At 28.2% G+C, this 14626-nt stretch overlaps 2 protein-coding genes across 7 annotated transcripts; both read left to right on the top strand.

Moving 5' to 3' along the window:
- Window positions 1-2303: 2303 nt before the first annotated feature.
- LOC149055795 (zinc finger MYM-type protein 1-like) lies at window positions 2304-4460 on the top strand. The gene is made up of 2 exons (XM_089226949.1): window positions 2304-3396; window positions 3634-4460. Exons 1-2 carry the CDS (start codon window positions 2304-2306, stop codon window positions 4458-4460), a joined length of 1920 nt encoding a protein of 639 aa, XP_089083075.1.
- A 6639-nt stretch (window positions 4461-11099) lies between these two features.
- LOC149055794 (uncharacterized) lies at window positions 11100-14080 on the top strand. 6 transcript variants are annotated; one of them, XM_089227497.1, is made up of 11 exons: window positions 11158-11302; window positions 11369-11433; window positions 11503-11688; window positions 11764-11940; window positions 12022-12189; window positions 12266-12433; window positions 12510-12677; window positions 12754-12873; window positions 12998-13165; window positions 13250-13405; window positions 13482-14069. In XM_089227497.1, exons 1-11 carry the CDS (start codon window positions 11218-11220, stop codon window positions 13509-13511), a joined length of 1491 nt encoding a protein of 496 aa, XP_089083623.1. In that variant the 5' UTR covers window positions 11158-11217; the 3' UTR covers window positions 13512-14069. The 6 variants fall into 6 exon arrangements, with proteins under 6 accessions (XP_089083624.1, XP_089083623.1, XP_089083622.1 ...); XM_089227496.1 differs by having other exon boundaries at window positions 11164-11302; window positions 12510-12629; window positions 12754-12921; window positions 13482-14067; XM_089227495.1 differs by having other exon boundaries at window positions 11167-11302; window positions 12022-12141; window positions 12754-12921; window positions 13482-14066.
- The last annotated feature ends 546 nt before the right edge of the window (window positions 14081-14626 follow it).

The following is a 14626-nucleotide window of genomic DNA, read 5'->3' as shown; positions in this document are numbered from 1 at the left end:
TTACCAAATACGATAATAATTAAATAATCAAACCATGATAGCGGTTAGTACATTTAATGATAAAACGTATTTAATAAATTCCAAACGAATGCTAAAAATAGGTTTATATTTTGAATTTATGATAATATCAATAAGTTATCAATGTCCAAATACGTGTGTTGTCTATGTGTACATTTAGCCATGTATGTGTGTGTAAGCATGCGACTGCGCAAGTGCGTTATTAACCGTCTACGGCTTTGTCATTACCACTAACCAGTGTCCAGTATATCGTGTGTGAAAATTTTTTGTTCAATATTGACAATTATTTTTATAATTTACTATTTTAATCATAAAACATTGAAGATCGTGATCATGTTGAAATGCAAATATTGTGGCCGAGAGAGGGATATAATCAAAGTTAATAGATTTAATTGGAACAAACATATAGAATCCTGTAAAATGAAATATTCCACTGAAAAAGAAAAAAAAACAAAATGTTCTAATCAAAAATTTAGAAATTTTTTTATAACTTCCAATGAAAAGCCAGGTAAGTTTTAATGTTTTATAAAGATAAATATATTAATTATCGCTCTTAAATTTGAATATATTTTACTAGGATTAATATAATTGATTTAGAATTACATTCTAGTTCAGTACTAGACCCTGCACATCATTTTATAAGTACTTGAAGTACTTATAGTGACTTTTATAGTATTATTTAAATTTCAGTCATATTTTTAATTTCCACTATCATTGACTTAGGTATTAATAATTACAATGGAAAGCTTTCCTTAGTTTTTGTAGTGTTGGTTGGGTTAAAACTAATGTTTTTAATTTTCCTTATTATTATAATGTTTTACTGACTTATTATACTAAAGACTAAAAAGGAATTTTGTTAATATACTAGTAATAATGATAATATTGATAACTAATGATTAATCGATATTAATATTTTAATACTGTTAAGTTTAAGAATTACCAATCAATTATTATCTAAAAGTACTTTTATTAATTTTGACAAAATTAAAGGACTGTATTTTTTTTATTAAATAGGGAAGTATGTATATTTTGAGAGAATAAAAGTTTGACTAAGTACTTTTGTGGAAAAAAATGTATGAATAGTTTTATTTTATTCATTACTTATTTTAACTACCAAATCCTATAGACTATATTATATTAATATATAATAAATGTTAAACATATTATAATGTTTAATTTGTATCTAATATCTTAATGTTAAGATCATTAGCTGTAATTATATAATTTGATTCTTGATTTGATCTAAAATCTAAATGTAAATTGTTAATAGTTAACGGGTTTGAAATATAAATTACCTAACATGATTTGACATCTTATTCCAATTTCAGTCATTTTTTTTCTAGTGTTTACATTTTAAATTACTAATAAATTACTAATAATATTTTATTTTTATTTCATTATATTAAATATGTTCTTGTAAATACAACATCTGGGATTGAAGAAAAAACAGTAGAGAATGAAACAGTTATATTTGATTATCCTTCACAGGGTCCTTCACCATTAACAGAATTTACCAAATCTCCAAAAGGTATAATATAGAATTGAAATTTATAAGTTGACATTTAAAATTTTTTTAAATTACTAATAATATTTCATTTTTATTTTATTATATTAAAGATGTTCTTGTAAATACAACATCTGGGATTGAAGAAAAAACAGTAGAGAATGAAATAGTTATATTTGATTATCCTTCACAAGGTCCTTCATCGTTAACAGAATTTACTGAATCTCCAAAAGGTATAATAGAATTGAAATTTATAAGTTGACATTTAAAATTTTTTTAAATTACTAATCATATTTCATTTTTATTTCATTATATAAAAGATGTTCTTGTAAATACAACATCTGGGATGGAAGAAAAAACAGTAGAGAATGAAACAGTTATATTTGATTATCCTTCCCCATTAACAGAACTTACTGAATCTACTCCAAAAGGTATAACACTATAACATAATTGTAATATTTATTATTATTATAAGTCTTATATACATAACATTTTGTAATGTACTTATAAATTATATTATTTTAGAGCATTATGATATATTTCTTTGTTGGAAAAATGATCCTTATCTTTATATTAAAAAGAACTTGTCACCTGAAGAAAAGCGCTTTATAGTTCAACTAGGACCTTGTCAACCATTAGCTGATGACTTGCCTGATGGAATTTTTCCAAAAGATAAGACTGATCGAAAAGGTCATTTTAATGAATGCCTGATGGATCAAAATTATCTAGAGATTGGTTGTCATATTCTCCACGACTGAATAAAATATTTTGTCTGTGTTGCATGTTATATAATGATGGTAAGTCTAATGCATCAATAAAGTCATGGACTCAAAATGGTTACTGCAATTGGCAAAATGCAAAAAATAATATTACTGCTCATGAAATTTCAACAAGCCATACCAACTCATCAGTTATTTTGAAAATCAATCAATCAACATTGCCAGTTTTGCCATCTTTGGAGTATGCTCGTAAAATGCAAGTATCCACAAATAGACAAGTTGTAAGTCAATTAATAGATATTGTGTGTTATTTGGCAAAGCACCAATTAGCATTTCGTGGTCATAGAGAAGCATGGTCAGAAAATATAAAAGGAAATTTCAAAGATCTAGTAGAACTTATTGCAACGCATTCTCCTGTGTTATCTAGTCACATTTCTCTTATACAATTTAAAGGAAGAAAAGAACTTTCGTTTGTATCATCAGATAAACAAAATCAGCTTATATCCAGTGTAGCTGAACACATTTCTAATAAAATACAATTAGAAATATTGGCTGCAAAATTATTTAGTATATCAATTGATTCTACTTTTGACACATCTAGAAAAGAGCAAATTTCATTTATTGTAAGATATGCCAATGATAATTCAGGAAATGTTTATGAGCGCTTAATCGCCATTAAAGAGTCTGATAAAACTACAGGAGAAGTGTTATTCAAGACATTTGAAGAGGTAATGATTAGAGAAGGTTTTGAATGGAAGACAAACTTAATTGGACAATCGTATGATGGGGCAAGTAATATGTCTGGTGAATATAATGGTCTACAAGCTCATATCAAAGAAAAAAATAATCATGCTACATTTATTTGGTGTCACGCGCATAGGCTAAATTTGGTTGTTGTAGCAGCAACGTCAAAAGGTATTGACACACTTAATCTTTTTGGGAATTTAGAATCACTTTACTCATTCTTATGGTGTAGCAAAAAGAGAGTAAGCATTTTTCGGCAAAAACAGAGTGAACTTTATAAAGGAGAACAAATTCATTCTATGAAAAGGGTAGCGACTACTAGGTGGATGTCCCATGCCACAGCTTTGAACACAGTACACAAAAAGTTTGATGCTGTAATAGAGACTTTAGAAGAAATTCGCAATGTTGAAGGTTTGTCAGATGTTAAAGTTGTGTCTGCAGTAACTGGTTTTTTAAATTATTTCAAGTCCTCAAAGTTTCTATACACATCATTTTTTTTTAAATCAATATTTGATGTATTGGAGCCACTCAATAATGCTTTTCAAAAACGTGATATTGATTTACTTACAGTAACAGATTTATTAATTTCCGGCACTCGCCAATTAAAATATTTAAGAAATAACAACAATGAATTTAAAAATATTATAGCTGATGCTGAACATTTTAAAGCCACTAAACAAACTGAATTTGAACCATTGAAAGAAATTCGAAAACGAAAAGTTCCTCGACAATTTGATGAACAACAGAATGATGAGCAAATCTTAGACTCCTTAAAAGAAATGAAAATAAATACATTTTATTCTGCTCTCGATATTACTATAACCGAATTACAAACACGATTTAATAATAATCAAATTGGCATTTTAAGAGATTTGTCACTTTTTTCTGAAAAACGCATTATAGAACTAAATAAACACTCTAAAAAACTCCCTATAGATGCATTTAAAATGTTGTGTAGTATTTACCAATTCTTATCAATAGAAGAATTAAAAACTGAATATATTCAATTTGTCAGAAATTATTTTGATTTAAAGAAAAGTATTGATATTCCTTCTAGAGTTCACAATGAAAATACCATACAATATGATTCAGACTTGGATAATTTTACAAACTCAGATTCAGAAAATGAAGAAGAAGCAGCACAAGATACATCATATAAAACTTTTCAAAATTCAGGATGCATCAGTAATTTATTTAAAATGTTATGTCTTACTAAAATGAATTCAGTATTTCCAAATCTTTTCATTGCCATTAAGATTAGTATCACACTTCCAGTTTCTAGTTCCAGTACAGAGCGAACATTTTCCAAGCTTAAATTAATTAAGACACGACTTCGCACGACTACTTCTGAAAATCGTTTAGAAGATTTGATGAAAATATTATCTTGTGAACAAGACATAGAAATAAACAAAGAAGATGTTATCAATATATTTGCATCTAAAACTCCTGCAAGTAAAAAAGCACTTATACTTTAAATCTAATAATAAAAAATACTTTATTAAAGTAGCTAAATATAATTAAAAATATATAAAATATTAAAAATAATAATAAAGAAACTGATTTATTTTAATTATTTGTGTGTTTTTTTAAATGTTGACAATACATTTTGTCTAATAGACAACATAAAAACTATACTTAAGATTTATTACTGTAAGACACCGTTGAGGATTGTTTGTGATATTGAGAAAATGTTTGTGCTGTTAAAAATACATTTTTATGTTGTTGATAATATTATTAATATTATAATGATATTATGGGTAAAGAGTTTGGTGAAATACTGAAATGGTTCAAGTTATATTTTTAAAAACTACTTATGCCATTTTTTTGTGGGAATTATGTGTATGTTAGTGGAATGATTTTCAAATTGTAAATATTACATATTAAATTATTATATCATTTGTATTTATTATTTTAAAAATTATTTTTTGGAAGTCAATTACTTAACTAGCTTACACTGAACATAGACATAGTTATTCCATACCTGTATTCAGTATAATGTGCAGCATTGTGTTATAACTATACTGTCTATACTTATAAGTATAATTTATGAGTATTTTATTTTTGGTCAAAATTTATTCATTTTTGCAACATTTAGTAATTATATTGTAATATTTATGTGTTTTTAGTAAATTTATACAAATAATGATATTTTTACATTTAGAGTAGTTATAACTTATGAATGTGACCTGTGATAGAGGGAATTTAATGTGTTGTAGACAAAAATCCTTAGAATAGATCTTGTTTTATGGTAAGGTAATTATAAGATAAAGGTGGGTGTCAAAATTTTATGTGGAGGTGTCTAATGTCATAGGTAAAATGTTGGACTTTGGCGCCACTGTAAGTAACTAGGTACTTTTGATAATATTTGGACACGTATTTTAAATAAGCGAACTTAGAAACTTTCTAATTAGACTATACGTTTAAAAATACATATACAATTGGGAAGGGGGGATGAAAAGTGTCCGGCGGAATCGATGTGTAAATATTATAAACAGTAGCCGGCGGAGTCGATATGTAGATATTATAAACAGTAGCCGGCGGAGTTGATATAAAATCGGCGGAATCGATATACGCCCGGAAATATAGTCTGGGATCAGCAAGCGAGCATAGGGATCAGCTAGCAGGATCAGTGGCTAGAACTGTCTTTTTTATCCTACTTTCGAGATTTTGATTTTAAAGCGTACAAATACAGAAAATGCTTCATAGCTTATAGGTACTACGAAAATAACCCAAAAACTCTACAAGAAGTCCTGTGACGAAACCGATAATCTAGAATTATTTATTATTAAGTCCTCCAGTTAACCAAAAAATTATTATTTTTCAATCAGTTTTATTTATACTAAGCAGTACATGGAATTACAAATATTATTATACCTATATCCTATCCTAATATTTAATAAAGAAAATCAGTCGTTTACCGGGCGTGTTAATACTTCGAGTATAAAAATAATTTTAATATCACGAGATAATCTAATAAACGATAATTACCATTACACCGTGTTTGTATCTACCTACCTGCTCGTGAGAGGCTATATGTAGGTATTATAATAAAGGGGCGCATGTAAACTCCGCCACAAGTACCTTTTTTTACTGTAAACTCCGCCAGAAAAAAAAACAGGTAAAATTGGGTTCATGTAAACTCCGCCACTGAAAAAAAAACCGGTCAAGTGCGAGTTGGCTCGCGCACCGAGGGTTCCGTAGTCCGTACAAACCTGTAGGTATATAAGTAAAAGTTCACCCATCACGACAATCGAGTCATAGTTATGGTATTTTTATTGCAAAATTAAATTTATAACATCAAAATATGGAAAGCTGGAGGATCATAAATACGCGTTCGTGAGGAAAAGGATTAGAAGTTTAAAATTATTTGAAAAAAAAAAAATATTTTTTTTTTATATGATGAAACTAAAAATTTACGGTTTTCGTAATTTTTCCTATATCTGTACTATATGACGTGACTTCGTACGAAATTTCAAGATTCTAAGTTCACGGGAAGTACCCTGTAGGTTTTGATTCCCGTGCGAGTTTCGAAAATTTGCGGAAATTTGCGGCCTAAATGGCTGTATCTTTTGATTGCGTTGGCTTAGAAGGTTGATTTTTCTACAGCTTCCAGGGACAGTAGACCTGAGTATCATATACAAATTTCAGTTTGATACCTCCACGCGTTCCTGAGAAAAACGCTCTTGACAGACGGACGGACGGACGGACAACAAAGTGATGTTATAAGGGTTCCGTTTTTTTCTTTTGAAGTACGGAACCCTAAAAATCAGGTAAAATTGAGTTCATGTAAACTCCGCCAGTGAAGAAAATCAAATAGTAGTATAAAATCAATATGATATATTTAAAAAAAATATATATATAATATAATATCATATCATATCGTTCACATTAAATATTTAAATCATAGTACAAAAAAATCATAATAAATAATCCAAAATCATATTTTTCATAATAATAATTAATAGATTAGGTAATTCACATCGACTTTTATTACATTTTATTTGTATCTTATAAAAATAAACATGTATTCAAAATATTAAAACAATATAAACGCATTTAAATCTAGATTATTTTTATAGAAAACTATTTGTATAATATTTAAAATGTATAATAACTTTAAAATCTGACTTGAACCATTTTAAAATCGTTATTTAATATTTATAACTGTTATGAAAAAATATAGTTAAATAATTTAATCATATACGTATAATATTATAATTAATAGTTTTCAATATTAACTTTAATCTCACCAAGTTAATTAAAGTTAAATCAATTAATTAAAAAAAATACCAGGAATATTGGTATTAACCATAGTTATAGGAAAAATAGAATATTCTATTTAATATTTATACAACTATAATATCGCTTATATTTAGGGCTCATACAGCATCCATTCCAGATTATTATTTGCATATTTGTTTGTAAATTAAAATATATTATAACAAATATGATTCGATATAAATGTGTTTTGTGATGTCTAAATTAGAAATTGAATAGATGATATCAGTTATCACATATTTATGAGTAACTTATATGTTTTTCTCCTATATGGATATATTGTATATAATTTACAAATGTGAATAAATAAACACGAACAAATAATAAATAAGTGCTTATTTTATATTGTTGGCATTTAAAGATCATTAGTTCGAAATCTTTCTCATAATATATAATTGTATTTCATTGCATGTTTTAAAATTACAACAAATATTCATTGATTTATTGTTTATATTTTTAAATAATTGTGAATTAAGAACATTTAGTTAAGTGTAAAATAGAACCATAATCATAATAATAAAATATAGAGCAGCTAATAATGATTAAAAAAAAATATATATATATAGTCATATACATTAGTTCTAGAACGTAACAGTGTAATAATAATTTGATGGATTGGAATTTACAAAACATTATGATTTACGGTTCAGAGTATGTAATTTCTTAGACTTCTGTGTTTACAAACTAAACCCCGGTGGCCTGATGATTTGGATATTAGATTTAAATCACTAAGTATTATATCAGCAATGTGTTCCATGACCTCACAATTAATGCGACAAAAAAACCACCAACTAATTAGAATTAATAAGAATTAATATGTATTATATAAATTTCCTATGCATTAACATGTGTTAACTGCTTAACTGACACAAATTTAAAAGAATATTTATTAACTGATAACATTCAATATTTTTTTAAATTTTTATAGTTAATTATTAAGATTTACTTCTTGTTTATAGTGATATGTTTTAAACAAAATAATTTTATATTCTGATAAATGCATTGATTTTACAGTGTTTTGGGTTTTTTTTTTTTTTTGTATATAAAAATTCTTCAATTTTTGATTTTGAGGTTGGTTCCTGGTAAAATGAAAATAAAAGTAGAACCATAGGCGCAAATTAGTTCAATTTGGTAGGGGGCTTAAGCCCTGGATATTATTTATACATTGAGTTTTTAATAATAATAATGGGGCACTAATAAATTTGGGGACTAAGCTCCCTTAACCCCCCTGCGATTTGCGTCTATGAGTACCTAATTCCACAAATATTTTCTACGAGCGTTAGAAATTTAAATGTTTAGAAAATTAGATATTCACTTGTAAAATAATGATTTCTTATCAAATGTTTTTCATCGTGTGAATCACATTTTTAGCTTCTGTATATACCGGGTGATTCTTTTATCATTGAACACTCATTATTTCAAAAATTACTAATGTTTTTGAAAATACTTTTTTACATAGTTTCAAGTTGTTCAAAAACCAACGTTTTTATTAAAAATTTTTATTTTAAAATATTTTTTATCCATATCATTTTTTAAGTTATTTACTTTTTGGATGACAATATAGAGTTTTAATTTCATATTCCAAAGCAGAATATTTTTCTAAGTATTTTGATTCATAAAAATCAAATTTAGGACAAGTAGTTTATGAGTTATAAGTATTTTAAGTTTAGATTGGCAGAGTGGAGTGGTACGGGGTTACCCTGCAAAATGTTTGTCCACTACTCCGCTTGTCTAAAACTCTAAATACATATAACTCATAAACTACTCGTCTTAAATTCGATTTTTATGAATCAAAATACTTTGCAAAATATTCTGTTTTGGAATATCAAATTAAAACTCTATGTTGTCATTCAAAAAAGTAATAAAAACTTTGGTTTTTTAACAACTAGAAACTATGTAAAATAATATTTTCAAAAACATTAATAATTTTTGAAATAATGAGTGTTCAATGATAAAAGAATCACCCGGTATTAGCTTAATTTAGGATATTTAGATTTCAATTTATGATTTTTAACAAATACGTTGACAGGTCAGGAAGTTAAGCTAGTTGTGGTCTACAAAAATATCGTACTAGATAATACATTCGGATCATAATACTTATATAATATGTTATATATTTAAAATATAAAATGTATTTATTTTAAATCTATAGAATTAATGAGGGAGGAAATTGACTGCTGTTTTTGGGATGATAAACCTTCGATTTTTTTTGATTTTTTTATTTTACTTTTTGATATAGTATAATCTTCAAAAGTATAGAAAAAGGAATGAATTACTTATTTATAGCCTCCAAAATTATAATATTTGAATACAATATTATATTTTATTAAATACTTTAAACACTTCATTTTTAAAATTATTCAAACACTTTTCGAATAAATTATTTTTCTGAGGGAAAAAATATATAACACCCTTGTAAGGGTATATCCTCATTGAAAATTCCTGACCACCACACAAGTGTTTATGTTTATTAAGGTTAGAGTCATGTAAAACCACATTGTGTTTATAGTTTTCCTAAGATCCGTAATGCGATTTAAACCGTCTATGAATACCGTTATAATATTCTAACACATTTAACCGTCTTATTCGTGCAAGGTAAGGACATGATTTTATATACTTTTTATTCTAATCCTAAACTTAGTTAGTTTTTTTATTTATTGAACAGGGAGGTGTTTGTGTGTAAATACCTATAGTCAGTTTGCTGATATCATAGTATAGTTCCATGGTTACATTTCGATATGGAAGTACTCGTATACCCGTTAGCTGTTAACCACAAACTAAGATATAGAGGACTGGACATGACGATAAATAAAGTCCCCTAAAAGTAAGTACAGTGGCAAAGTTACAGGTGATTTTTCCATCTTTTTGCCACACTAACGCCATATTGGTAAAACATTTTTGTTTTTTTTATTATTTACAATGTAATTGTCATAGAGTTACTATATATTATTATTTATTATAATTGGCCTCTGATCGATTCGGGAGCGCTAGTGAAGCTAAAAGGTGGAAAAATCATCCATTACTCGGCCACTGTATATATTTGAAGGAAACACCCCACACAGCCTTCTACCATGTCGTGTCCAGTCCTCTATATATTAGCTCGTGCTGGTAACCGTGGATCACATCATCATAATACATTGAGTAGATAAATAGTCGTCGGACATCGGTTAGTTTATAAAATAATTAAAACAACTTGAACCGTGATCGTTAATAAAGTATTTGATTTTTAAACTTATTAATTCGTCAGACTTAAGCCTCACCACTGTAATAATACTATTTGATATTTAAAATAATATATTGGGCTTATATGATGAATTAATAACTTGAAATGCATAGAGTTTAATGTAACTCATGATTGTTTCAATATAGTATTATTAACTACGAGTTACGAGTAAAGTTACTAAAAAACGAGGGTCTGGATATTTTATCTAAAGATGGCAGAACACATAAAAATATTTCGTGGACAATATAAAATTTTTATTATCATATATAAAAATTCGTTAAATTATACAAACATTGTTTTAATTGGGTTTGCTTTTAACAATTATTTTGTTAAACAGAGAATGTTGTTAAGTAAATACGTTTTTCCTCGTATAATGCAAATGCATAAAAATGCAATTGAGTGTGTCAGTAAATTACAGATACTTTCGCGTGTAGTTCAATTATAACGATACTATTTAAGCGTGAATCTGAGTAAAAGTAATAAACTAATAGAACTGTTTGTATTTTCAATGGCTGAAAAGAAAAAAAAACATTTAACGCTCAACCAGGCAAGCAACTATGTTCCTATGTATAATATTAAAATAAATATCATTCAGTTAAATTCCAATAACAGAATCATTTGTACTTGTACTAAAATACCTCAATTGATTTTGCGGCATTATATTGTATTTTTTACTATAATTAGTAAAATACGATTTGTTTGGAATTCCAAAAGCGCTGTTATCCTCTGATATGGGGGATAAGCGAAAAAGATCTTTTGATGATAATGGTGACGATCATATCACAAAGCTCTTGAAAATCGACAACACTTTCATAGGTAATTATAGTATAATGTACATATAATATACTTATAACATAATATCAATCATGTTATATGCTGCAGAAAATGTATCTGATGCTGATTCTGAGCACTCGTCCGTGGTGAGCAAATCACGTGATTTTTATGAAGTAAGTACATGAATAAAGTCTAATCATTGGAAAATCTATGACATGTTAGGTATTAATTTATTATTATAGTTTATAGACAATCGGCATCGTTACAAAACATCAGAGGATACGGCTAGTCTCACTTCATTTGAGGTCTTGGATAAAAAATCACAAGACTTTGAAAAAAATATGACTTTGTGTGGCCCAGACGGCCCAATATCCGTGCCACCAATATTTTATACTACGCTTTGCAGTATTATCACTCTTCTCAGTCAAGTAAATATCATTTATATATGAAAGTGTAATAATTGAAAAGTCTCTGACTTGCTAGATATTGATTTATGATTATAGCTTACAAAAAATCCTCATTATGGAGGTACATCGAAGGACAACAAAAGTGACAACTTATCCACACAAACGGAGAAAGAATCACAAGCCATTGTGAACCAAATTTTACTACATGATACAAATGGACCAGTACTAGAGCCGCAGTTGTTTTGTTCAACAATGTTGTTTATGGTCAGTGAAGTAAGTATCCATCTAAACTAAATATTATAGTCTAATAATTTGTCAATCACTGACGTGCTAAGTATTAATTTATTCTTAAAGCTTATAAAAAGTCCACATCATAGTGGTAGAGATTTGAACATTGAAAGTGATTTACCAACTGAGTACATGGACAGAAAACAACTAGTTGAAGACCATATTATCGTAAAGGATCAATGTCCGGTAGCAAACCCGATATTTAATCCTCCGATTTGGTACAGAAACGGTCAAGTAAGTACCCATCTACACATTATAGGCTAATATTTGGACAATCGCTGACGTGCTAAGTATTAATTTTTTGTTAAAGCTTATGGAAAGTCCACATCATAGTGGCAGAGATGTGAAAACTGAAAGTGATTCACCAACTGAGTACACAGACAGAAAACAACTAGTTGAAGGCCATATTATCGTAAAGGATCAATATCCGGTAGCAAACCCAATATTTAATCCTTCGATTTGGTACAGAAACGGTCAAGTAAGTACCCATCTACACATTATAGGCTAATATTTGGACAATCGCTGACGTGCTAAGTATTAATTTTTTGTTAAAGCTTATGGAAAGTCCACATCATAGTGGCAGAGATGTGAACACTGAAAGTGATTCACCAACTGAGTACACAGACAGTAAACAACTAGTTGAAGACCATATTATCGTAAAGGATCAATATCCGGTAGCACACCCTATATTTAATCCTCCGATTTGGTACAGAAACGGTCAAGTAAGTACCCATCTACACATTATAGGCTAATATTTGGACAATCGCTGACGTGCTAAGTATTAATTTTTTGTTAAAGCTTATGGAAAGTCCACATCATAGTGGCAGAGATGTGAACTCTGAAAGTGATTCACCAACTGAGTACACAGACAGAAAACAACTAGTTGAAGACCATATTATCGTAAAGGATCAATATCCGGTAGCAAACCCGATATTTAATCCTTCGATTTGGTACAGAAACGGTCAAGTAAGTACCCATCTACACATTATAGGCTAATATTTGGACAATCGCTGACGTGCTAAGTATTAATTTTTTGTTAAAGCTTATGGAAAGTCCACATCATAGTGGCAGAGATGTGAACACTGAAAGTGATTCACCAACTGAGTACACAGACAGTAAACAACTAGTTGAAGACCATATTATCGTAAAGGATCAATATCCGGTAGCAAACCCTATATTTAATCCTCCGATTTGGTACAGAAACGGTAAAGTAAGTACCCATCTAAATTTTAGAGTCTAATATAATATGGTTTAAGAAGATCTCTGAATTCTAGTTATCAATTTATTATTATAGATTGTAAAATGTCCGCATCGTTGTTGTAAAAGCAAATTATGTTCATTCTGGAAACCCAAAAGCAAATCACAAGCCAATAAAGGCAATATCATGGGAGGTGATGATACGGTTCCAGAGCAGAAATGTTATTCAACACTGAAAGACATGATCGATGATGTAAGTATCCATCTACACATTATAGCCTAATAATTGGACAATCGCTGACGTGCTAAGTATTAATTTTTTGTTAAAGCTTATGGAAAGTCCACATCATAGTGATTAGTGGCACAGATGTGAACGTTAAATGTATTTTTCCAACTGAGTACACAGACAGACTAGTTGAAGATCATATTATTATTAATATTAATTTTTCATAAATATAATAAATTATAAATAATTATAAATGTAATAAAAATTGTGTAATTGTGTAAAATCTAATATTATCTAAGTACCTTAGATGCTTGTGATAATTCAGAAATACACTCATTTATCACTGTAGATGTTGGTTCTATGGTTTCTCTAGTACGTTTTTTAATATTACACACTGCTATATTTGCTTCCACTTTAGCAGCGTCAGAGTCGTGAGTGTGATTGTTTATGTGCTTAAGAATAACTAAGTCTGTTATACCAGTATGAACACGAGCCTTACACTCTCGTTTATATCTACATCGCCAAAACCGTTTTAAATTTAAACATTTAAACCATCAGAACTAAAAGCGTCAAATAAATACATAAAACCGTCATTCAAAAAAACTTCACCCATCGCGATTCGAATTAATAATAAACGACATTTTACATGTACATATGTACACTACCACGCAATTTGTATACAACTAACAAGATAATAAGTGTGTATTTTCGTGTATTACAAAATGTGATATAAATGGTTGTAATAAGTAATAACCAATAAGTTTAAAGTTATATATTATACCTATTTTTATTATAGGTGTACCTATTGCCAAAACGATAAAATTTAATCTATAGGTAATAGGCACGTGATAATCAATAATAATCGATAATGTTCGATAATGTTCGATAATGTTCGCTATGATACGATACCATTAGTTATATTACAAACAAATATAATATCAATGGTTTTATAATTTATAAATAGGTAAACACCTATAAAATATAAACAAGAACTATTGGTTTTTAATTTTTAGTTTTTTTTTTTTAATTGTATAAATTTTAAATTTAATTTATAATTATTATTTTTTTTTTTTTTTGACGTCCAATTGTCCCCGCGTCCAAACGGCTACGTCCATTTGTCCCTATTCGACATAATATTATTATAGCTTAAAAATGAGTCCTCGTCCATAGAGACTAGAGAGGCCTGGCCCATTGGGATTTGAAACTTTTACATATTTTATTATATTTGGCATAAAACGATGTAATTTT

This window comes from Diuraphis noxia, unplaced genomic scaffold (assembly GCF_037042655.1).
Source record: "Diuraphis noxia isolate RWA-SAM2 unplaced genomic scaffold, SU_Dnox_SAM2 contig0004, whole genome shotgun sequence".
NCBI classification, from domain to species: Eukaryota; Metazoa; Arthropoda; class Insecta; order Hemiptera; family Aphididae; genus Diuraphis; species Diuraphis noxia.
The sequence above is the reverse complement of the archived record's forward strand: the minus strand, read 5'-3'. Positions and strand labels throughout refer to the sequence as shown.

Coding starts and splice junctions, on each gene's coding strand:
- LOC149055795 (XM_089226949.1), top strand. CDS start 2,304: ATGTTATATAATGATGGTAAGTCTAATGCATCAATAAAGTCATGGACT. Junction 3,397..3,633: donor AGAAATTCGCAATGTTGAAG/GTTTGTCAGATG, acceptor AAAATATTATAG/CTGATGCTGAACATTTTAAA.
- LOC149055794 (XM_089227493.1), top strand. CDS start 11,218: ATGGGGGATAAGCGAAAAAGATCTTTTGATGATAATGGTGACGATCAT. Junction 11,303..11,368: donor AATCGACAACACTTTCATAG/GTAATTATAGTA, acceptor TATATGCTGCAG/AAAATGTATCTGATGCTGAT. Junction 12,922..12,997: donor TTTGGTACAGAAACGGTCAA/GTAAGTACCCAT, acceptor TTTTTGTTAAAG/CTTATGGAAAGTCCACATCA.